General features: G+C 38.0%; 2 protein-coding genes across 7 annotated transcripts in view; both read left to right on the top strand.

Moving 5' to 3' along the window:
- The first annotated feature begins 2,437 nt into the window (after positions 1 to 2,437).
- klhl6 (kelch-like family member 6) lies at positions 2,438 to 8,644 on the top strand. The gene is made up of 7 exons (XM_085134589.1): positions 2,438 to 3,220; positions 3,301 to 3,466; positions 4,884 to 5,333; positions 5,428 to 5,665; positions 6,079 to 6,281; positions 7,910 to 8,123; positions 8,342 to 8,644. Exons 1-7 carry the CDS (start codon positions 2,964 to 2,966, stop codon positions 8,638 to 8,640), a joined length of 1,827 nt encoding a protein of 608 aa, XP_084990715.1. The 5' UTR covers positions 2,438 to 2,963; the 3' UTR covers positions 8,641 to 8,644.
- Positions 8,645 to 9,569: 925 nt separating this feature from the next.
- The window catches only part of LOC146500598 (uncharacterized), a 30,986-nt gene continuing 15,077 nt past the window's right edge, over positions 9,570 to 25,478 (top strand). For 4 of the 6 annotated variants that reach the window (XM_085134582.1, XM_085134586.1, XM_085134587.1 and 1 more), the window contains exons 1-10: positions 9,570 to 9,685; positions 11,221 to 11,511; positions 13,171 to 13,434; positions 13,894 to 13,992; positions 14,353 to 14,400; positions 14,845 to 15,000; positions 23,356 to 23,394; positions 23,517 to 23,609; positions 23,758 to 23,928; positions 24,855 to 25,019. In XM_085134582.1, the coding sequence (XP_084990708.1) occupies positions 9,637 to 9,685; positions 11,221 to 11,511; positions 13,171 to 13,434; positions 13,894 to 13,992; positions 14,353 to 14,400; positions 14,845 to 15,000; positions 23,356 to 23,394; positions 23,517 to 23,609; positions 23,758 to 23,928; positions 24,855 to 25,019 (1,375 nt within the window). In that variant the 5' untranslated portion in view covers positions 9,570 to 9,636. The remainder of the gene's footprint in view (positions 9,686 to 11,220; positions 11,512 to 13,170; positions 13,435 to 13,893; positions 13,993 to 14,352; positions 14,401 to 14,844; positions 15,001 to 23,355; positions 23,395 to 23,516; positions 23,610 to 23,757; positions 23,929 to 24,854; positions 25,020 to 25,478) is intronic. The other 2 variants (XM_085134585.1, XM_085134584.1) reach the window with 2 other exon arrangements.

The raw sequence follows: 25,478 nt of genomic DNA on the forward strand, positions 1-25,478 counted from the left end.
GCATAAGTTTTAAAACACCCCTCATTTCTTTAACAACATCCCAAAGTGGCCAATATTAAGCTGATGGTTGTTGTGGTATATACTGGAAAATGACAGATAGGTGCAGCAAGGTATTCATGTGCAAAGATAAATGGTAATATGGTATTTAAGGTCATAAATAGAGTTCTAAAGAGCTAGAAAATCAATATTTGGTATGATCACCTTCGACACTCTCTACAAGGCAAGTTGATCTTAAGAATAGTTCTCTGGGCTTCTTATAGAATATCGAATGCCCTTTTGGGGATGTCGGCTGCCTTTTTCTCCATTCTGTATCAAGATGATCCCACACTGCTTTAGTAATGTACAGGTCTGGGCTTTGGGGAGGCCAGTTCATGACTTTTACTGCATTGACAGTGAACTTTTTGTTCATAATTCCATCAATTTTAACAAGTTCCCAACACCACTGGCTGAAATTCAGCCCCAAACAGTCCACAATGTTTTACAGATGTGTGTAATGACACATGTATAACACTTACTGTTGTATAGCTTTTAACCAAAAATTTCAAATTTGGAGTCATCACTCTATATGACATGTTGCAACTGATTTTCAGTTCAGTTCTTGTGTAATTTGAAATATCTCAGCCTTTTCTCCCTGTTTCCTTTCCTTAAGAATGGCTTCTTGACATCCACCCTTCAAAGATACCATTTCTGATGGTGCTTCAATGAAGAGTAGATGATCAGTTGAAGGGCCAGATGCATTTTTCAGGTTTTGTGGCAGGTCCTTCAGGTCCTCACCCCTGGACTTTTTTCTTGTTAAGATACGATCTACAAATAAGGTTCATTTGTGTTGTAAGTTTTAGTCTTGTCCAGTTTTCCCTAAAAGTTTTAAAGACATACTACACAATATGGTGAGATATGGTATATGATATGGTCTCTTTTAGAATCACTTTGTTGGTGCAAAAACAAAATTTTATGCCTGTTAAAAGATGTTGTCTTCAACTAAAACAAATGGGGACAAATAAAGCATTGTTGTGTAGACACAACACTGATTGAAGTTCCTTTTTTAATGCTTCAGTGATTCATTGAAGTCAAATGGCTCAACAAACTTCTCAGAATTGCTCTGAAAATGGTCAGATACAAAGACTGGACTAAAAATGAGTGGAAAAACATCAACATGTTGAAAAAAAGGAGAAAAAAAACTTTTAAAGAAGGACTATATAACTATTGCTTAAGAATACTTGAACAAACAAACAAACTATGAACAAACCAAACAAATCAGAATGAGAAAAAATATGATTTGGGTAACTTTGAACATGGCATGGGTTATAGTGTTTCAGAAACTGCTAATCTGTTGGGATTTTGTCACAAAATCATCTCTAGCATTTACAAAGAATGATCAGAAAAAGAGAAGAGATCCAGTGAGACATCAACCACGCATTTTTTGTATGTGAAAATGCATTTTTTGATGGCAGGGTCAGAGGAGAATGTCAGACCTGTTTTGAACTGACAGGAACAATTCGTTACAACCAAAGTAGGCATAAGAGCAACTTGAACGCATAACATGTCAAACGTGTCAAGGTTCCACTTCTGTCAGTGAAGAACAGGAAACTGAGTCTAGAGTTTACAAAGACTGAAGATGGGGAAAAAGTGCTGTCTGGTCTGGTGAGTCTGCTGTAAGGGTTAGAATCTGGCATAAACAACATGAAAAGATGGGTTTATGCTACCTTGTATCAACGGTTTACACTGCTGGAGGTGCAATGATGCAGGAGAGATTTTCTTGGGACAGTTTGGCCCCTTTACTACCAAATAAACATCATTTAAATGTTGTAGCCTACTTGAGTATTGCTGCTGAACATGTCCATACCTTCATGACCACAATGTGACCATCTTGTGATAGCTGCTTCTAACAGGATAGTGCCATCATGTCAGTATGGACCAAAATTTCTGATAAATGTTTCCAGCACCTTGTTGAATCTACAAGAAGAATCAAGGCAGTTATGAAGGCAGAGAGGAGGTCCAACCCAGAATGAGCAAAATGCATCTAATAGAGTTACCAGTGAGTTTATCTTACTACTTTGCATTTGAATGACTGCACAATACCAAAACACATGTGATGTATATTGGAGGGCAGAGTGCTGCCTTTTTGTTGTCAATACTAATTAAGGACAAAAACAAAAACCAATGTGGTTTTTTTTTGGTTTTTTTTCGGCTTTTTGCTGTGTTTACTTAGACACTTTTACCACCTCAGGCTTCTAAATCTGGTAAAATGTCACAATCTAAGGCTCCTCTTCTGATGAATCACAAACTTACGCAACCACGGAGTTCTTTAGACGAGCATACGTCAAAATGGTCGTGAATGAATGCCTCTAGGGGTTTGAGGGACTTTCTCATGTATGGGAAGACAAGCACGTCATTTTTCATGTTTTCCAGCATGATACAACCTGCTGGTTTAGATATAAAAAGGTAGCCTTCTAGTTAAACTTGGACTTATGGCGCCAGTGTGATGGCGTGATGCAAGAAAACTCAAGATGAGGAGTTCACAGGAGCGTTCCGCTTATGTTTGAGATGAAATACTTTTATCCCACCTAGGTTAAGCTGCTGAACAGACGTCTTTCTCTTTTTTCTTTTTTCTTTTTTTTTTTTGCAGTCATTTTTTCCATAGAAGAGACCTGTCATCATTGTCTGTGATAAAAAAAAACAAAGAAATGCAAAAAAAACCTGTCTAGCTTAGAGAGAAATTTACTCAGCTGAAGACAAAGGGGAAGTGTTATGCATACGCATGTCCCTTACAGAACAGGAATAGGAAGTATGAAGAAGACAGGAAAAAACACAAATCCACTTCTCAAAGCAAAAGAACTGCTGCAAGTGTAAACCACACATGTTTGTGCACTTTCTATGTAGGCTATGTGTGCAGGTGTTTCTGAAGGTGGCTGCATGCTGCTCTTCTGCAGAAAGGGAGTTTTGAAGCTCTGCTGGTTTGAAAGATGAGTGACTCACTGGAGAGGACTACAGACTGTCCTTTGCCGCTTCTCGCTGAGGAGTCCAACGTGAACAATGAGAAAGGGAATGTAACAGGACCAAGTGAGTTACGTTGGGAAGATGGAGGTCTGCCCATGGAGCTCCAGAAAGGGATGGAAACCCTACGAGTGAACAGAGAATTGACTGATGTGACACTGCGCGTTCAGGGTCATGACTTTGCTTGCCATAGAGCGATTCTGGCGGCTGCAAGTCACTACTTCAGGTAAATTATCATCTGGTCTTAACTGTGTCATGATCTTGGGCCTACTTGTTTTACTCACAAATTATGGCCGGTCTCTACAGGGCAATGTTTTGCAGCGGTCTCAAGGAGAGTCATGAGGAACGTGTGGAAATGAAAGGTTTGGACAGCAGGACAATGCACTGTCTCTTGGAGTATACCTACACCAGCCGAGCTCTTCTCACACACTCGAATGTCCAGAGAATACTCGAGGCTGCCAGTCAGTTTCAGGTAAAGCAGCTTAACTGATCTTTGTTGCTCAATCAGGGTTTTTTTTTTGCAAAATCATTGTCTGGTGCCAGGTCATTGACATTTTTTAACACCAATGTAAAGATGTAGTGAAATCAAACAGCAGAGGCAAATAAGTTCTACAAATCGAGGTGTAAATTTAGACTTTAAAGACCAAGTAAACCATTTTTTACAAAGAAATTTGACCTTAACATGTTTTTCACATAAAGGCAGCACAGCTTGAATTTAAGTCCATAAAATAAATCAACCATAGAGTTTATAATTAATCTGACTGAAAGTTTGTTTTAGTCGAGTTTAACTTGAAAAAGGCTTTTGGCAGCAAATGATCTCTTTCAATTAATTTTTAAACCATCAACACCATCGGTTTATACAGACTTTTTTATATCTGTTACATTTTAACCACCTGCATGTAAAGTCAGTTGGAACAAATAGGCCATCAAATGAATGGTGACGCCTCGTGCTGAGTTAGCAGCAGAAAGCAAACCATTTATTTCTAATCGGGTGTTGTGTTGTGATGTGGAACTGTAATTAAATTTTTGAAACTGCTATCGGCTTCTTACTTCAGTTTTTTCCTTGCGTAAAGGGAACAAACACGTGATTGGATGAGAAATTGGTTTTGCTAAGAGGGAAGTGAAAGTTGGTCAGTTGTTTACACTCAGGATCATTTTTCCATAAGGGCTTAAATTAACTACACAGCTGTGCCACACTGCAGAGGAGGCAGGTGTTTGTGTTTGTGTGCTTGTATTTTTGCAAAAACGCTATGGGTGTTAAATTTTGATGATGATTACTTAAGGCACTCTTGCTGGATTATAAGTGTAACTAAGAAGCAAGGTTAAGATCACGTTAAGAGTTAGGGTAAAGATTATCATATGAGGCTAAATTTTATTTTATTTTATATCCTTAAAAAAACTAATCAGGTATCTCATTTTATACTGGCTTTGTGAAAGAGCTTTGTGAATGTTTTTGCTGCAAGTAATAGATAAAAATATCCACAGCGATTCTGTTGAATTTCAAAAGCTTATATAAATCCAGGCTATGGCAATTAGATAAGCAAAGTGGGTACCGGGGAAAACTGTGGGCCTCTTTAGTCCAAAATTCTATTACTGTCCACCGTTGGATTGTTTTCTTGCTGCAAATAAGAAAACAGTTGTTTGGTCTGATGCTCACAGACGTCTCAGGAGTCACTGCATACAAATGTTTGACTGTGTTATACTTTAGAAGGCATTTTTTTGCAGAAAAAGTCCCCCATCGCTTATGACAGAATTGATTTACAGCCAGTTTACCAACAAGAAAATTCTAAGCCCTTAAAATCCAACTATAGCTGTAATTGCCAATTTGGAGCAGCTTAATCAGCTACAAATAGCTTTAACCGATGCCTTTGTTCTTTTTGTCTCTTTAGTTCCTTCGTGTGGTAGATGCGTGCTCTAGCTTTCTCAGCAAGTCTATGCAGCTAGACACCTGTATTGGCATCTTAAATCTGGCTGACAGACATGCCCTGTCAGCCCTGCGCGCCAGAGCTCAGGACTATATTACTACTCAATTCTCTCAAGTGGTCCAGCAGCAGGACTTCCTGGAGCTGCCAGTGGAATCTCTGGAGACTATCCTGCAGAGGGATGACCTGGATGTGAAATGTGAGGAGTGTGTTTTTGAAGCACTCATGCACTGGGTGAGAGCCCGCCAGGATGAACGCTATCCCTTACTGGCCAGGTTGCTTACGCACGTACGGTTGCCGCTGCTGGAGCCGGCATACTTTGTTGAGAAAGTGGAGTCAGATGAGCTGATACGACGGTGCAGCGAAGCTTTTCCTTTGTTGCAAGAGGCCCGCATTTATCATCTCTCTGGCAGGGAGGTCAGTATAAACCGCTGGGCATATTGTGTTTTATTGTTGTTAATCACTGTTTGTCTCATGTCCAAGTTTCATATATGTTTGACCTTTTTAACAGGTGGTCTCAGAACGAACCAAACCACGTGTGCAGCACTTTCTGTCAGAAGTATTCTTGATCATTGGAGGCTGCACCAAAGACGAACGCTTCATTTCCACTGTCACATGTTTGGACCCTCTCAGACGCAGCCGACTGGAGGTCGCCAGGATGCCAATGACAGAGTTAGAGGACGAGTCCCAAAATAGAAAATGGGTGGAATTTGCTTGTATCACTTTCCACAATGAAGTATACATATCTGGTGAATGAACATATTCTTTTTTTCATAGAAAGGCTTCACTTGTGAAATTGTGATGATTGCTCCTTGTTGTTATTACTCGTGAAGTGTGCACTTCACTGGTATTCAAATGTAATGAGAATTTAGGAATTTATAGTATGAACAAAACAAAACAACAGGAAGTCGTGACATTATTTCTGCTCTAACAGTTGCTGTGGTTTTAGGTGTTTCCCAACGCAGGAACTGACAATTCTAGTTAAGTGGAACACGCAGACTGTAAATGCTATGACTAGCACGCAGGATTTCTCCATCTTTAAACAGCATGATAACTTAGTGCAGAGTTATTACTAAAGACTTGGCGATATGTCAATATTTTGGAATGAAACCAATATTTGTACAGATAATCACAGTTCTCTCTAATGGTCTTGTTGCTGTAGGAGGTAAGGAGACACAGCATGATGTCTGGAAATACAATGGTGCCCTGGACAAGTGGATCCAAATCGAGCCCCTGTCGACTGGGCGCTGGAGACACAAGATGGCAGTTCATTGTGGGAAAGTGTACGCACTGGGAGGGTTTGATGGAGTTCAGAGGCTTTCTAGTGTTGAGGCCTATGATCCCTTTCATAATCGCTGGATGCAGGTAAACACAATTTCTCAAAGTGGCTAGATTTTCATATTAACTACAACTGTATATATGTGAAGGGTATTGTTTGTAGTTCCTAATAAAAAGGAAGCAAAAGGGAATTACCAACAACTTCAATCTGCGCAGCATTTTAAAAGCATTTTAATTCATGTTTTCAAATCTGTTTTATTTGGACAGTCTTGTTTTGATCATGTACTCTGGGTGTTCTGAGTGTTGCTCCCAGTTTTCTGCACCACCATCTTCGATGAGTGATTTCTCATCTAATATATTCTTCTTTAACCTAGTGCAGTATATACAACTCCAGTTCCCCTCAAAAGTTGGGAAGGTGTGGAAAACATACATAAAAACAGAATTTGATGTTTTGCAACTCTCATAATAACACGTTTTATTCACAACAGAACATGGAAAACATATTGCATGTTTAAACTTATAACATGTAAGATCTTGAGATAAAAATAAGGTCATTTGGAATTTCACAAAAGCAACATATTTGATGAAAGCAACATGTTTTTAAAAAGTTGGGCAAGGAGATTTGTGATTGTGTAGCATCTCCTCTTCTTTTTACATCAGTCTGTAAATGTCTGGGAACTGAGGACACCAGTTTTGGGACCTTAATGAAAGAATTTTTCCTCCACTCTTGTCTGATAGAGGGTTAAAGCTGCTAAACAGTGTAGGTTCTTCTTTGTCGTAATTTTCATTTCATAATCTGACAAATGTTTGCAGTTGCCCAAATATCTGGACTGCAATCAGGCCTATTCAGCATACTGACTCTTCTGCTGTGAAGCCATGCTGCTGTAGGCTGCAGTTTAGCATAGTCTTGCTGAAATATGCAAGAATTTCTGTGAAAAAAGGCTATCTGGAAGAGACACTTTGCTCTAAAACATGTGTCAATCTGTGTAAGCTGCCATTCCCATAGCCACTATTGTCCCCAGCATACCATCAGAAAGGCAGGCTTTTGAACTGAGTGCTAATAAATCAGGTCACAGAGCCCATATGTTCTAAAAAGAATTTTAAATTGGAATTTGTCTGTTCTATTTTCCATTTTGTTGCAAAATCTTCTTTCAGATCTACATTCTACAGCATTTGTGGACTTTTTAGATAACTGTTGCTCAAACTTAAAATAAACAAATATTTTTTGACATAATCGTAAAATCTCTCAGTTTAAACAGTAAAATATGGGTTTGTGCTATTTGTAAATCATTGCAATGTGCTTTTTATTTACAATTTACATAGTGGCCCAATTTTTTTTAGAACTTAGGTTTTACTATACCTCACGTGTCACATAAGTTACTTATGTTACTTTCGAGAGTTCAGCTTTCCTGCTATTATCTGCATTTGTATTCTATGTGTTTTCTTTTCCTGTTCAGAAATTCCATCCCATTTAACTTTTGATCCTATGCCTGTTGCCTTCCTATTTTATTTGCCTCAATAACTGACTTATGTGTGATCTCCAGCCTGAAAGTAAAGTTTTCAGTTTTGGACTTTCACCTGCCTGTGGTGTTCTATCATCAGTTGCAGCTAACATCATTTTTAAGTTAGCGTCTTCTGTTTAGATCTTTTACCTTTTTAAATTGCCTTACTGTTTTGATTCAGACATACTTATATACGCCTCTTATTTACTGCAGGTGACACCTCTTGCAGTAGGTGTGAGCTCATTTGCTGCTGCAAGCTTTGACAGATGGATCTATGTGATTGGTGGTGGGCCGAATGGAAAGCTGGCCACTGATAAGGTCCAGTGCTGGGAGCCAGGGACAGGCGGCTGGGAACTGAAAGCACCCATACCCATTGAAACTAAATGCACTAATGCTGTTACATTCAAGAACTGCATCTATGTAGTTGGTAAGCTGTCAAATCCCACTAAGTACATTTACCTACTTAATGTTAATGGTATATATATGTAACTTTTAGAATATTGCAGTAACATTGACATGAGCCTTTTTCATCACAACTGCTTTTGGTTTTGATATATTTAATGTATTTTCAGACTTTTATTATGATTCTGCGTACTGATATTGTATATTGATTTGATATCTGTCCAATTCTCTTTGTGGTCTCAGGTGGTGCCATGCATGCCATGTACTGCTACTCTCCTCTATCTGATTCCTGGACCCTTGTGACTCGTCTGGGGGAGAGGGCAAGCTGTGCTATCGCTGCCTGTAACAACAAACTTTTCATCACTGGAGGAAGAGATAACAAAAACCAAGTCATCTCCACAGTGATGTGCTGGGATGTCGCCCGAGGGGTTTTGACAGAGGAGTGCGTTTTACCAATGGGAGTCTCCCACCATGGCAGTGTGACCCTCATGAAGTCCTACACACATATACACAGAATAACACCTGCCTCAGAGAGCCAATGATACAGACACCGTGAACAGGACTTATTTTGGTGCTAAGAGTGGTTGTAGGATTATGCATGAAGAGTAAAAACATGTTCAAAGATAAGAAATATGTTTGGGTTTTTTTTGCATGCATTACAATGTTTACTTTATCTTTGTTACCGTTTTGTAACAAATTAATGACTATGATGTTTTGAAAACATTGCGTTTGTAGTTAAGCTTTCTCAGAAAAGTGTGGATTACAACGTCACAACAGGTCACAATAAGTCTACAAACACAAAAACGAAAATTAAACATTTGCTAAATCATTATCTTAGAATTTTCTTATTAACTGCCAGAGAAATTTAAAGTTGCAAATGAAGGAAAGAGCAATGCAAAAGCAATTAAATTAACTTTTGGATTTTCCTTTTATGTTTTCAATTAGCAAACTAACTCTGAATTCTACACTTTAATGCTGATTTATTAAATGCAATGGTATATGAACGCAACACAGGTTACCTGCGTATTAACAAATAATCTGACATGTCAAACAGAACCTGTAATCCATTTCCTTGTGAGTGCTGCCATCAAGTGGTGAAAAGTACTCATGTCGTTATTAAGAGTTCCACACTTTTTGTGAAAGTCAAAACAATGCGACTGTTAAGACACGAAAACAATCAAAGACGTGTTTTTAAAGACGAACTATTGGCCGTATTTATTTCCTGGTTTTTCTTTAACGGGCCCTGAAAACCACCTGCGTTTCATTGTCACCGTTGTCGCGCCAAGGCACCGGAAACATTTAGATGGGGTGGTGCTTGTCTTACCTTTACTCTGTACCTGCGTGTTGTTTTTATGGGACTTGGCAGCCAGTCCAACTGCAGGTTTCGGTTTAGATGCAGGTGTTGTGAATAGATTGGTAGGCTGTGGGCCAACACTGACTTATTCGATAAGAAGAGACTGATTTAGCTGGGAGAAGAAAGTGAAAGCTCCTAAATAAGGGACACTGGCGACATTACTTCCTTTTCAGACGGTTTAGAAATGATTTATTGTTATTTCCTCGCCGTTTGGATCCTTACCTCCTCGGCAGGTGAGTTTGAATTGCCGGAACTTGATAGGTTCGATACTTTTCTGTGTGAATGTGTAGTGCACAAGGTGACCAGACCTCGTCACATAGATCCGACTGAGGACACCAGGCAGAGATTAAGGTGTGCCACAACGACTCAGTATTTTCTCACCAACTTGTAAACTGTAAGTTATTGTAATTCACATTGCTTACATTAATGTGTAGTTAAACACATTAACACAAAGGCCAGCTGCTTGCAAGTTGTAAAAGCAGCCTGGCAGTTAAACGCGAAGAAAACGTTTAAACGTTTAATTAGTATGCGCACACTGATTTGTTCATACTCTATGCCATATTAAGTGTTCAACGCCCATGACCCAAACTTATTGAGAAAGGCGGGACACGGGTATGGCTGCTATTTCCTACTGTTTTTTTTTTTAATGTTTAATTCCTGCCCAGGTAATGTTTTTAAAGCTTGACTAGTCTGCAGGTATGAAACATTTTGTGCATAGAGATAACAGACGTCTGTGGAGTGACTGTGACTTGTGTAGCTATAATTTGCCCCCCATGTTTCTGACTTTCTTAAGTGGAAAATACACCAATACATTCATCACTGTGGAAATAGAAAGGGATTCTTCTTAGTATTTATTATGTTTATTACAGTGGCTGATTGATTGATATATTGAGAATACTCAGAAAGCTCCTTACAAACCTGTACTTCTGTGTTAAGCTTAACAACTTCGATAGCCTCTCCTAGCCCAATGAATGCTTCACTGCTATTTCAATTTGGATGTCATCACATTTCCTGCATCTCAATTCTGAAAAAAACTGAGGTTTTTGCATTTGGCCCTGACAGCTTCTCTGTGAAGCTCAGTCTTTAAATCAGTCCTTGGTATTGTGTTTGACCACCATTTTAATTTTCAGTCTCACATATGAAAGCTCATTCAGCCTCATTTTTTTCATTTAAGAAACATTAAACTTTATTAGACATTAAGCATTCCAGTGTTAGTCTTTTTAATATTCCTGATTTCTGAGGTAAAATATTTTTGGTCTTCCATTATTTTCTCATGAGGTAGGTTTTTCTGGTTTCATTTACATTTGTAGAGCAATCCTCATGGCACATAACATGTCCTTACATCTGATTCTTAGATATGTCCATTTCTTTTAGCTACCTTTCACTGTAAAATGTTTAGAAGTCAGCCTGTAAACTTTGTAAAGTTTACAGGCTGACTTGTCTTTAATCATATTTTTTAAAAAAAAAAAAAAAAATCTTGCTAACTCTTTTAACAATTTATCTTTTGAACTTCAGCATTGACTGATATTTCTAGTAAGTACTATTTAAACACTTTCATTGAAAGGTATTAAATAAAATATTTCATCTAATAAAATGAGATTCAATTATATATGGATCATATAAAATCATATAAAATTGTATTACACTGTACTAGCATGTTGGTGTATATTGCTGAAGTCTTGATACTGAGCTGTCACTATGCCTGTGATGTTCATAATAGTCAAAATTATTCGTATTTTGCATCTTTCTTCACTTTTCTGTTTTCTAGTTGCTGGTCAATCAACACAATATGGACTCGTGGGTGAGACAGTCACCTTCAGGACGGATATCAAAGACCGCCTTGATGACATTCTGTGGAAACACAATGGGAATAAAGTGGTACAATTTGATGGCAATGAGCAAATTGAATACAGTCAATTTCAAAAGAGGGTCACCCTCGACTGGGGCTCTGCAGACCTGGAAATCAACCAACTGACACACAGTGACAGTGGACAATATGAATTGGATGCCGCAAAGGGAGGTGGTGTAATTCGTCGTAACTTTGAATTGAAGGTCCTAGGTCAGTTCATTTTATACTACCTTTTTAATAACTAACAATGACATCCGTGTTCTATATGCTTGTGCGTTGCTATACTAACTCTAACCTATTGCAATAAATATTGTATACAGGACTGAAATGCATGCATAAAATAAAATGTACTTTTATTACAGAAAAACTCCATGTTATGCAGCTACAAAATATTGGATCTCTTTGTGATTACAGTTGATATTTAATGCAGAACACTGATCAATAAAAATCATGGTTTATAAGTGTGCATTAAAGTGAAGTTGCTCACATATCTGTGGACATGTGTTTGTCTAACAGTGTAAATATGAAATCATGTTCTAGCCAAACAAATATGTCATAATGACAATTGGAGTAGTACTTCCAATTTCCTATTCAATATGAGCAACAAAAGCGCTTTTTTATTACGCTTTCTGTTACGCTTTCTATTAAGTCTCATTCACCCAACACACATTAATATATACATCAGCCAAACCAAACACTGCCCAGGAGCTGAAGCACTTAAAATGAAGCATAGTAGCAGCTTGGAAGGCCGGAGGAACTCTTGTTGCAGACTTGTCAAAAGATTTTACTGGAATCTGGTTTAAAAACTTCATTGAATTTTGAGTGAAGGCAGTCAGAGTATGAAATGAAATTGTAGTTGATATGTCTACAAGGCTGAAAAAAAAAGCTTTCCAGAAGGTCAGTGAATTTTGTTTTTTTGTTGAACAGATGAAACAGATCACTGGTGAATATATATTTTATTATTATTGTTTTTAATATTATTTAACATTTGAACTTGTGGATAAAAACGTTTTTCTTTTATAATTTCTAAAAAAAAATGAAAAAACCAGAGTCACTTTTATAAAATAAACATCAGTGGTGTGGAGTAACAGGTAATTCTATATTGTACTGATTGTACATCACACATTTCTAATTAAACTATTCAACTGTTTTTATACCTATTCTGGCAAATTATTAGTTCTATTTATAGCTAAATTAAATTTTCAGCTGAACACCAATTAGTTAACTCTGACTCTGCTTCTGACTTTCATAACTGTAAAAAAAATATGATACATATGCTTTTATTCTGAAGGATTATGAATGCTTTCTCTATTGTTGCATTGTACCTAAAGGATAAAAGGTCTTGGTGCTTCCACCAAAACGTCCCACAGCTCATCATGATAACAACAGCTTATCTCTTAAATAGTCACTTATCAGGCATTTTATTCTACTCATATTTGGTTCAGAGAGACTCTGCCCTTTAGAAAGCTAGTTAGTTATTTGCTAAGCAGCCTAACACAGTATATACTTAACCTACATTGGATTGTAATTCTAATTAATATTAAGGTAGTGTCATATACAAGCTGCTATTATGCATTTTCAAACCAAATGTTTTGTTGTCAGTCCAGCCTTAGCTTCCTCAGCCTCAAACCAGAAACTGGTGAGTTTATATCTCAAACTCAGGGCCAGTAAATTATTAAACAAGCATCAGCTTGAAATGATTTAGCCTTTTTCACACTTGGATAATTGACAGCAACACGATGATACACCAGATGATTATATTAATTCATGAATGCATTTGCAAGTCTATGCAATATATATTGTCAGAAGATTTACTTTTTATGTATTTTAATTTCAGATTTGCTTTTTTGTATTTGTGTATGTATATAGACACAGTGACCAAGCCCACCATAACCTGTAACATGAGCGATGGCAGCAGCTCTGACAAATCAGGAAGTGAAGCCACACTGATGTGCTCTGCAGACTCATCACAATCCTTAAACTACACGTGGAGCCAACCTGGAGAAATTCAGCCTGGCCAGATATTATCGATACCTCTAGGGACAGAACATGATGATAAAGTATACAGCTGTACTGCGAGCAACGAATTGTCCAAAGAAATAGCTACATTCACTGCAAAGGATTGCTACCCTGGTAAGATTTTACTAATTAGCTGTAATTAATGGATTGAATTGGGCATTTTCAGAAACCATTTGATACAAACTGCTTTTATCAGTGTGTTACGACCCTTCTAGGGCTTATCCCACCAAAGGCCACTGGTTTAATTGGGAAACAACGCCTAAACTACTGCACTGATAATAACAGTGACTTGAATGCAGTTTTCTGTTAACTTTACTGTAATAAAAATAACAATATACCTGGACAATGTTGTGCAGAGTGCACAACCTACTGTGTTATCAATTATATTAGTGGAAAAAATATATTTTATTAATTGCATGTTTAAAAATTCATATACATATCCATTTGGTAATAAGGGAGACTGCAGTGTTCATGTTGTCTAAAACCTCTGGTTTTATGGAAATATAACTGCATTGGAAATGTGTTTGACTGTTATGGAAGTTGTTCTATTTGGAATTCTTTGTTTCTGTGCAGTTGGAGCCTCAGCTGGACTCATTACTGGACTGATTATTGGCGTGATAGCACTACTCTTGTGTGTTTTGGGCGCAGTGTTCTGTGCAGTAAAGCATAAAGGTAAAATAAAACAACAACAGTTTAAGAAATGAAAACTTCTTGAGAGAAATGGGTCCAAAAATACTAACTTATCATGACAAACCAAGTGATACACAGGATATATGGTAGATTCAGAGAAACTGTATATCCTGTATGTAACATAAGGTTAACAGACTTGACTTGATAGTATAATACATTCTACTGGACTGATTTTTTTTATTTTATTTGGCGATCTAAATACTAATTGGATATTTATAAATGTATTTATGTGGAGTATTGTTGAAAACCTCTGTGTTTAAGTGACTTTAACCTTCATAGTGTAACTTAAGAAAGAAATCACATTCCGTATTTATTATTATTTCTCCTTTTTCTTGATTCCAGCATGTTTTGCAAAAAAGGAGAAAACAGCTGTGGAACAGCCACATAGTGGTAAGGAAAAATGTCTAATCTTGTGTGTTTTGTTTTGTTAGTGACAAATATTTTTGATATCATTAATTTAATGATTACTTTTACAATTCAATGATGAGAGACAATTATGCAGTGTTGTGCAGCGGTGTTCTGAACAACAAATGGACAAAGGCCTAAAACCTGTTATCATTTTAATATCACCTATTATCAATGATTTTAGAGGAATTTATTAATACCATACATTTAAATGTATGAACTAACTCAGCAAAAAAGGTTAAATGAGCAATCTTTAAAAAAGAAATCCTAAATAATGAAGAAATGATAAATGGTCTATAACTAGACCAATGGGGATAATCAGCTGATTATTTCAACTTTGTTGAGATAAACAATGAAGAGGTTACCTGGGAAGAAAATTATTTTTTCTTTTAAATAAGTTACTTTTTTTTGTATTTCCATCTATTTTAGATCATGAATCTGATCAACCATCAGAGCCTCTTCTTCATAGAAGAGAAACAAGGCCCTCTTCCCAACGGCTTCATCATTCGGAAGAAACTGTGAAGAATAGCAATTCGGATCACAAAGATGAAAAACACAAGAAGTTGGACCCACAAACTGGAAAAGGTAAAAGTAAAAGTAGCTCAATGTTTTTCTAGTTCTCTGATTTGGAGTGTTTTATACGCCTATTTTAGCTTTAGTGAAGAAGCGTAAAAGCCAGAAAAGTGTATCTCACTCTCTGTGTGTGTATGTGTGTGTGTGTGTGCGCATGTATGTGTGTGTGCGCGTGTATGTGTGTGTGTGTGCGTCGTGTTTCTGGTTCATGTAATCTATTCTTTGCTTCAGCTGAGTGATTAAAAGACAGTAGATGCAGACAGTTTGTTAGAAAAAAAATATTTTTGTGCAGAAATACATTGATTAAAAATAGTAAGATTATAAGTAGTATCAAAAATAAAACTTCAACAGATATGTGTATGGTCATGACTAGGACTCGTTATTAGTGATTAATTTCCATACTTTTTAGAAAACAGCATATGTACCAAACTAGTACTTGAAAAAAAATCTTTACCAGTTACACACTATCAAAATTCTTTAGCTTAGTAAGTTGTCTTAGTAAATTGCTTAGAAAGTTTCTGCAGTTTTTCCAATCGTGCTGCTGATGTCTCAGTTCACATGTATCCACTTTTTTCCCCTGCTAAGCTCAGTTTTTCAGTTTATCACCTTATTAAATACATAATTTTGTGTTAGGTACTGCACTGAAGCGCACCACACTACAGTTTTTAAACATCTTTAGCATTTTCCTAGCAGATACAGTTGACAAGGATTAGTTTTCACCTTGTGTTGGCTGGACTTAATTTCTATGAAGTCATTCATTGCAGGTGGATAGGTGGCATGGACCAAATAGAATAGAATAGAATAGAATAAACCTTTATTATCCCACATATAAGAAATTTCTGTGTTACAGAGCTCTTACAGCAAGGGAAAATAAAATATAAAAGGAAGACACAAGGTGGTCCTATAAATACGTAGCTGATTTACTGTTGCAGACATTTATTTGCATTGATTTATCAAGACTGACCTTCCGTGTAGAAGACATATCTAGATTAGTATAATATGTATAAGCTGACACATAACATTACCTTGTGTACCTTTTATTTTCACTGTCTCTCCCTATAATAAACAAAGCAGGTCACAGTTATATGGAAATATTCTGAAAAAAAACCCCCCAAAACGGTAGCTATAAGAAGACACTTACTAAAAATGCAGCTGATGCACCTGGAGTACAGCTAATCGTAACCTAGCCCGCCATTGCTTAATAATTTAATAAAATCTCAAGTTTTATTAGTTGCTCTAAGCCAGACCTTCCCAAAGTTTGGGGCCCGCCCCCTGGGGGGGGGGTGGGGGGGTGGGGCGCAGAGCCATTGCAGGGGGGGGACAACAACGCTTGGACACTGCTAGCACGGGGCGCACACACAAACGCAAAGCAGGAGATGAAGCATAGCTGAATATGTTTCCAAATGATCCAAGTACCAATGTAGGTCTCCCCTGCAGAATTTGTTTTCCCTTCGTCGGGAGCACGTGCTGGACTGTTCAAATTACGGACAAGCAGTATCCCACATTCTTGATTTTTAGTTCACAAACTACTCCTGACATTTTGGAGATGTTAGCTCTTTATACAGTAAAGTTACAGTGGGATACAAATAATATCAGGCTGATCCTGCTACAATTTGTTCCCCCTGTCTAAATCACAGACAAACAGTATCCCACAGCTGTTTATGTTTTTAAACCCATTTTGTACAGAGAGACATTTTTTGAAAAATGTATTGATAGCAATGTTGAATATTATTACACAGGAAAAAAAACAACTACACATAAAATAATTACACCGTGACGCCTCTGCCTTTCTAAATGGAGGGACAGTAACTGCGTGTGTGTATGTAAGCGTGTAATACCTGCTATGAGGGGCCATACAAGCCAAAATTCATTCTTTCACTCTCACACATATACATTCTTCTTTCACACACACGTATTGTCACTCTCACATAGTTTTATTTTAATTTTTATATTTAGATATTTTTATTCTCATGTTTACACATATTTAGCACACACATTGCAATATTGTGCTCTCTTATACATGTATTTTAATGTACATATTTACAAATTGTCACTCTAACATACATGCATTTTCATTTCTACATTTCTACATTTTTCTCTCATTTACATGCATTCAATATGCATTTAATCTCACAAATAATATATGTATGTAAGAAGAGAATGCATACATGTCTGAAGAAAATATGTATGCAAGAGAATAATGTATGTGAATGAAAGAGTATAGTGGAAACGGAAGGAGTTTAATGGAAACGGAAGGCTGGGTGTCTGTACCGCTGTGATTGGCTGAGAAGCACGCGCGGGTCACTTTCAAGTGTCTGACAGCATGGAGGGGGGAGAAGAAACTCGAGTTCTTCAGCAAGCTATCGGGGTGTTAAGAAAGATTTTATCATCTCCTGAAACGGTCACATCGTTGTCCTCGTCACTTGATCGAGATGGGACGGGCTCAACTGCACCCAGTGTTACCCACAGCACAGTGGAAAGTGAGATGAGGGAACTTTTTAGACCAGCTAACACCCGGGTAGCTTCAATGATCCAAGTAGCTACTAGTGATGGGTCGTTCGCGAACGAAATGGCTCTTAGAGCCGACTCTTTGACGTGAACGACGCGAGCCGGCTCTGTCACTACCCGATCCGTACCGGAAACCCGATCGGTACCCCGCATGCGCGAAAGGTGTCTACTTCCGGTCGTAGCGTTTTAGATAGTTACGGGTCAGAGTATCTGTTAAGATGTTAAGAATATTAAGTAAATCTTAAAATGTTTGCAATAATGAAGCATTTCAGTACAATGTAGACAAAAACAAAAAATAAAAAGATAGTTACGGATCGGGACTCCCTGATCCTTACTGCGCATGTGCAAAGTCGGACCGTACAAATCGGGTCTACCCGATCTGTACCGCGCATGTGCGGATGTTTTCTTCTTCTTCTGTTCGTTTAATGGCAGTTTACTCCCCAGTGTACGAGGATACCGCCACCTGCTGACCGAGAGAATGAACCCTATTGTAAACTGAATTGGCGTCATTACAAACGTGTGTTAAATTTGATTTAGTGATAGTCGAGTGTGTTTATGCTTGTCTGTGTGGAGAGGATTGACTGGAATAGTGATGATGATGTCCGCTATCACTGTCAATTGTCAGTAAACACTTAATCTGGCTGATGAATCTTTACGTGACACATTGCTAAGTCAATATTATTAAGTCTGTAATTAGGCGCCATTCTTCTTATTTTTTGTTCAATCGGGGAACGCTCTCTGTTGAGGAGAAAAGCATGAATTTGTTTGTATACGGATTATACTTTCAAGTGTCTGACAGCATGGAGGGGGGAGAAGAAACTTGAGTTCTTCAGCAAGCTATAGGGGTGTTAAGAAAGATTTTATCATCTCCTGAAACGGTCACATCGTTGTCCTCGTCACTTGATCGAGATGGGACGGGCTTTGTGTCTTTTTCATTCTAGCTGAAGTCCGGGACTAATCGCGTTCCTTTTCCTCTCAATACGGATGTATTGTAATTGGTCCAGCTCAGAGTTGATCATGACCAATTGGCTAATCCACCACCTTTCATTGTTTATACCGTTACAAAAACAAACAAACATAAAAATAAAAAATGACCATCGGCCCACAGGGCAAATGCCCAGTATGCCCAATGGCCAGTCCAGCTATGCAGTTAGCTGGTGGGTAACAGGCATCTCTGAAAACGTTTAGAGCACTTATGAAAATATGTGATGTCTTGATGAATCAAACAGATATTTGAAGTTTACACAGCACCATTCTTGCATGAAAATATCTTAAAAGTTTATTTTGTGACCCAGAAAGAGTAATATTTCAAACTCCACCACTGCCTCGTTTGAGCTTTGGACAAAATGGATTCTGGGATATTGCATTTTGTCATTTCGAGCTGATTGGAGACCAGAACAGCCAATCAGATATTTTTGCATCCAAGTCTGTGATTGGCTGGTTTTGTGGCACAAATATAACGGCGTACACAAAAAGTTGAGCGCCCACGGGCAGAAATGTTGAGAGTGCAAGCAACACATTGCGAGCAGCGCAAATACAAAGACTGAGCGAGAGGGGCTGCTATTGTGTGTGTGTGGATGATAGCAAACACTGAAATACATTTTTTGCATGCAGCAATGAATTTTGTTCACTCAAATTCAGCTTTTCTTCGCTCAAAATAAATTTCTCCTCAAAATGCAACACTTGCGCCTGCAATTTTTTTTTACGTGCGCTCAGAATTGTGGCACAAAAATAACGCCATAAAAGACTGCCTCACTCCAGTCGAACTCCATATAGCTACTAGTGATGGGATTTCCGGCTCTTTTTAGAGATACGGCTCTTTCGGTTCGGCTCACTAAAAAGAGCTGGCTCTTTCGGCACCGAACCGGCTCTTCGGGTTGTTTTGTTGCTTTAATTAATTTATTATTAACAATAATATTAAATTATGCACAAAAGGAATTACTAACGTAAAAAAAGTGGTTTTATTTCTATATGTTTATATATAAATATATGCGGTGGCCCCTAGAGACAAAACACGTACAAACTCCAAAACACATTTCTAGCATGAACTGAACTTCCAAAGCAGAGCTACTAGATCACTTAAATTACACAATTGAAAGCATGTTTGTGTATTTATACACAGGCACTCATATATATTCAAATAATTTAAAAACAATGTTCATTTACCTGTTACTACCACACACCGAATCCGGTCGTTGGTACTTGCTGGCTTGTGTAGCCACTAGGTAACAAAAGCTCAACACTGCGCCTGCATTCTGGAGCACTTGTGTTGACTTTTGTACGTGTTTTGAGTTTTTATGTGCTTCTGAGTTTTTACGTGTTTTTACATGTTTTAGAATTTTTACATGTTTTGGAGTTTGTACGTGTTTTGGAGTTTGTACGTGCTTCAGGGTTTGTACGTCCTTCAGAGTTTGTACGTGATTTGAAGTTTGTATGTGCTTTGTCTCTAGGGGACACCGTAAATATACTTTTATTTATTCACTCCACATAAAATGTAATAAATAAATCATATGATACAAAAATCAACTATTCACATTTCAACTTTTAACTATTTAAATTTTCAGCTTTTTCCTTTTACAAATTTAAAGTGAAACAACAAAAAACACTGCAAACCACGACACAATTAAATATAAATTAAAATATGAAAACAAAAATAACATGCATATTCTCTGTCATATGGGCCCGCATGAATAAACTTTCTGAATCCTTTATCATCTGCAACTGAAAATAGTTGTGGATGATTACTATACCTTTCTAATGTACGGAGCCCCGCAGGGGACATGGGAGAAAAAAAAAATAAGACGGACTTTTGCGAGATCTCGCAAAACTTTTGCGAGATCCCGAGTTTGTTTTGCGAGATCTCGCAAAACAAACTCGGGATCTCGCAAAACTTTTGCGAGATCTCGCAAAACAAACTCGGGATCTCGCAAAACTTTTGCGAGATCTCGCAAAACAAACTCGGGATCTCGCAAAGGTTTTGCGAGATCTCGCAAAACAAACTCGGGATCTCGCAAAGGTTTTGCGAGATCTCGCAAAACAAACTCGGGATCTCGCAAAAGTTTTGCGAGATCTCGCAAAAGTTTTAGCCCATTAGCTTGAAGCTAACGGGAGGTCTCGACCTCCCGTTAGCTTCGAGCTATCGGGAGGTCGAGACCTACTACAGCCGGGAGGAACACCGCTTTCCCGGCACATCGTGCCTCGACCTCCCGGTCGGCTTCGAGCCAGCGTCCGAAGAATGCGGCTAAAACGTTTGCGAGATCTCGCAAAAGTTTTGCGAGATCCCGAGTTTGTTTTGCGAGATCTCGCAAAAGTTTTGCGAGATCCCGAGTTTGTTTTGCGAGATCTCGCAAAACCTTTGCGAGATCCCGAGTTTGTTTTGCGAGATCTCGCAAAAGTCCGTCTTAATTTTTTTTTTCTCCCATGTCCCCTGCGGGGCTCCGTACTAATGTGACGTTGTTGTCCCTGGCTTTCTTTCTCTCCCTCTGGCTCTGTTCCTGTGCTACTGAGTGTAACTACCGCCCCTCCCCCCTCTGCCCAGCGTAAAGCACAAGGCTCGTGTGCTGAGTGAAGCAGAAAAAAAGTGCGAGAGAGAGGGTGAGAGAAAGAAAAAAAAAAAACCCACGTGACAGCTCGCGATAAGGAGCCTGTCGCTACCCGATCCGTACCGGAAACCCGATCGGTACCCCGCATGCGCAAATCTTACGTCACTTCCTCTCTTTGCCAACATTGCGACATTCAATATATTTGAATGATACGGTTAGCGCCCAGTTAGCTCCTAGCATTTCTCAGCAGCTCTGCCTCCTTTTCGACTGCCCGGGACATTTAAACAATGGATAATCCGTATACAAACAAATTCATGCTTTTCTCCTCAACAGAGAGCGTTCCCCGATTGAACAAAAAATAAGAAGAATGGCGCCTAATTACAGACTTAATAATATTGACTTAGCAATGTGTCACGTAAAGATTCATCAGCCAGATTAAGTGTTTACTGACAATTGACAGTGATAGCGGACATCATCATCACTATTCCAGTCAATCCTCTCCACACAGACAAGCATAAACACACTCGACTATCACTAAATCAAATTTAACACACGTTTGTAATGACGCCAATTCAGTTTACAATAGGGTTCATTCTCTCGGTCAGCAGGTGGCGGTATCCTCGTACACTGGGGAGTAAACTGCCATTAAACGAACAGAAGAAGAAGAAAACATCCGCACATGCGCGGTACGGATCGGGTAGACCCGATTTGTACGGTCCGACTTTGCACATGCGCAGTAAGGATCAGGGAGTCCCGATCCGTAACTATCTTTTTATTTTTTGTTTTTGTCTACATTGTACTGAAATGCTTCATTATTGCAAACATTTTAAGATTTACTTAATATTCTTAACATCTTAACAGATACTCTGACCCGTAACTATCTAAAACGCTACGACCGGAAGTAGACACCTTTCGCGCATGCGGGGTACCGATCGGGTTTCCGGTACGGATCGGGTAGTGACAGAGCCGGCTCGCGTCGTTCACGTCAAAGAGTCGGCTCTAAGAGCCATTTCGTTCGCGAACGACCCATCACTAGTAGCTACTTGGATCATTGAAGCTACCCGGGTGTTAGCTGGTCTAAAAAGTTCCCTCATCTCACTTTCCACTGTGCTGTGGGTAACACTGGGTGCAGTTGAGCCCGTCCCATCTCGATCAAGTGACGAGGACAACGATGTGACCGTTTCAGGAGATGATAAAATCTTTCTTAACACCCCGATAGCTTGCTGAAGAACTCGAGTTTCTTCTCCCCCCTCCATGCTGTCAGACACTTGAAAGTGACCCGCGCGTGCTTCTCAGCCAATCACAGCGGTACAGACACCCAGCCTTCCGTTTCCATTAAACTCCTTCCGTTTCCACTATACTCTTTCATTCACATACATTATTCTCTTGCATACATATTTTCTTCAGACATGTATGCATTCTCTTCTTACATACATATATTATTTGTGAGATTAAATGCATATTGAATGCATGTAAATGAGAGAAAAATGTAGAAATGTAGAAATGAAAATGCATGTATGTTAGAGTGACAATTTGTAAATATGTACATTAAAATACATGTATAAGAGAGCACAATATTGCAATGTGTGTGCTAAATATGTGTAAACATGAGAATAAAAATATCTAAATATAAAAATTAAAATAAAACTATGTGAGAGTGACAATACGTGTGTGTGAAAGAAGAATGTATGTGTGTGAGAGTGAAAGAATGAATTTTGGCTTGTACGGCCCCACATAAGTAACAGTATTTTGTCTCTATCTGCCATTCTGCAATTCATCTCACGTAAACAATAACGTGGCGCACAGCGTGATTTGAAAAAAGGCACATACCTTTGACGTTGTGTGACGAACTCTGTAATCCTCGTCCTCACTTAAACGCAAAACAGGAGTTTTAAAAAATCTCAGTTTTTGGTGATTCAAAACGCCGTTTACATGTGGACGAAACAGCTGCATTTTCAAAAATACCCGTGTAGGTGTGGACGTAGCATAACAGAGTTAGTAGTTTATTTTATTACTACCTGTAATTTATTGCAGTTTACTTGTATTCGCTTATCCGCAATGGAGCAAAATATAGGTGTGTGTGGTTGGAGGATGTGTTTGTGCATGCGTGTTTGTGCGTGCGTGTGTGTGTGCGCAGGCCTAGCAAAAAAAGTTTGGGAACCACTGCTTTAAGCCATCTAAATGGTGAAAGCCCCACAAGATGAGAGGTTTTCAAGATTATTTTTTTCAAAGGTGTTTTTGTTATTTATAATCACTGATCAGTGGTATGATATTGCAGTAGATTCATTTTTTTCTGTTTGTAATTCATTCCTTACAGTGATGAAGATTGTTCAAAACATTGAACAAGGACGGATAGGTAATTGTTGTTTTTCCACTCATGCTAATTGATTGAACCAGTGAAATATAATAACCAACTTTTTGGGGAAAACAACTTGTTTTATTATCTCTCTCTCTCTCTCTCTCTCTCTGCCATCTCAGATCCAGTCTCTATAGAAAATGAAGTGGAAGATAACAGGAAAAAAGAAGACAGTAAATCAGATGACATGACAAACACCATTTCTAAACAGACAGGTGCAGAATCAACAACAATAAACTACTTTTTTTTTTTCCTGATACAAAAAGAGTCACACCGTTGTTTTCTTGGGAAATGGCTTCTTGACTTTCTTGACAAATTTTTAAGATTGGTTTAGTCCAAAGCTCTTTTTACTGTTTCTTTCAGAGTCAGAGAAAAGGGCAGATGAGCAAACACCGGTTTCACTTGAAAATGGTATTTGTCCTTCTGCAGTCGAGCCAAATTCTCCTTTGAACAACGAGGCACCTGTTGCTGTGGAAGATGTCAACTCACAACAGGCCCCTGGAATAAAGAAAGAAAATCAATCAATTGGCTCAGGTGAAAAAAAGAGTGTTGTCCACCATTTCTGAGTGCAGAAACAGTGGTAATAACCCAATAGGTTTATCCTATTCATCTGGATGTAGTGTTTTCAGTTGGAGACAACTGAAACCAGCCCACTGAATGAACAATTCTATTCAGTTCAGCTATTGAAGAAATGTACTGTTTAAGATTGGGAAAACCTGCAGTCAGCTGAGAACTAATTAAGTTGTGTAGAAAGGTGGGACCAGTTTAGAAGTAATGCAGTTAGAATGATCAGCATTTGATCTGCCCATGGCAAATGCTACAGCACAACTAGCTCCCATGTTTCTTGTTTCTCATGAAAATGCAATAAACAAAGGACACATTTGTCACAGTTCAAAAACTGGTAAAAACAAAACAAACCTTTAAACTATATATTTTAGTCATGTGAATCTTTAGATTTTCAGTCAACAAAAATAGACTAAAACAGAAATAACTGAAATGCCTAAATCACGCTAAAACGAAATCATAGTTAAAGTGTTAAATGTAACACTGATCTGTGGGGATTGAGTTGTTCATGGAGTCACCCTAAAGTACTGCAGCAATTTAACGTACTGCATTTTTGGCACTTACTGGTTTCATTTCTTTAATGTTGATAGTTTCCTTCTAGCATTTGGTGACTGCTGGAATTTTGTATAAACTTGTGGCTTCATGTCTAAACTATATTTTTAAAGTACGTCAAGAAACAAGCTTTTCATCACCAGCAACCTAAGCTTCATGTTTGGTCCTAATTAGCAGATGAAAAGTTATAATAGTGAACATGGAAAAGATTAAACATTGTAAGCATGCATACATTAACCTAAAAAGTCATTAACCAAACTAACTTAGCAGCACTACCACCTACTAACTCCCAACTTACAAGGCAGCTTCTTGCTGACGCAATATTTTTCCTTTTTCTGTCTCAGGTATGGAAAACAACAAAGATGAGCCCAAAAAAGTTAAGCCCGTTGTGCCTGTAAAGTCTTTTAAAATCAGAAAAGGACAAGCTAATATAAATCCAGCCAGAGAAGAAGAACACAGTGGGGCCACAGAATCTGCTCTGCAATCATCCACTGCTCCTAAAAATCCAGGTTTGAAAGTATACCATGAAAGCTAGATTCAGAATAGTCACAGGAAAAAAAAATTGGTTAGCAAGACAAAAGCTGACAAGTTTTTGAACATGAAATATAATTTGGTGTTTAGGGTTAGTGTGCCAAATATGTGACTGTTTCTCTAACAGACAAAATGATTCATTGTTGTTTAGTGTGCTTTTTGTATTTTGAGTATTTTTGAATAATTTAAAATAATTAAAAGTAAAATTATGCAGATTTGACCTTTTATCCATATGACATATTTGTGTCCTTTTAAATTCACACATAGAAATTTTGGATGATGTTGGAAGAGCTTTAATTGTCAGGAAGAAATGTGAAAAAAACAATACAGAAATCTTTTTGTTACACTTCATTTTACCAATAATTATATTATTATAGAATTCTTATTAATATTAATTAACATCTACATCATCATAACGTCTGGAGCATTGAATATAA

This window comes from Neolamprologus multifasciatus, chromosome 16 (genome assembly GCF_963576455.1).
Source record: "Neolamprologus multifasciatus chromosome 16, fNeoMul1.2, whole genome shotgun sequence".
Classification (NCBI taxonomy): Eukaryota; Metazoa; Chordata; class Actinopteri; order Cichliformes; family Cichlidae; genus Neolamprologus; species Neolamprologus multifasciatus.

Excerpts from the sequence above, each read along its gene's own strand:
- klhl6 (XM_085134589.1), top strand. The coding sequence starts at position 2,964 with ATGAGTGACTCACTGGAGAGGACTACAGACTGTCCTTTGCCGCTTCTC. Across the intron at positions 6,282-7,909 it reads TTCATAATCGCTGGATGCAG|GTGACACCTCTTGCAGTAGG; the intron begins GTAAACACAATT and ends TATTTACTGCAG. Across the intron at positions 8,124-8,341 it reads GAACTGCATCTATGTAGTTG|GTGGTGCCATGCATGCCATG; the intron begins GTAAGCTGTCAA and ends TTGTGGTCTCAG.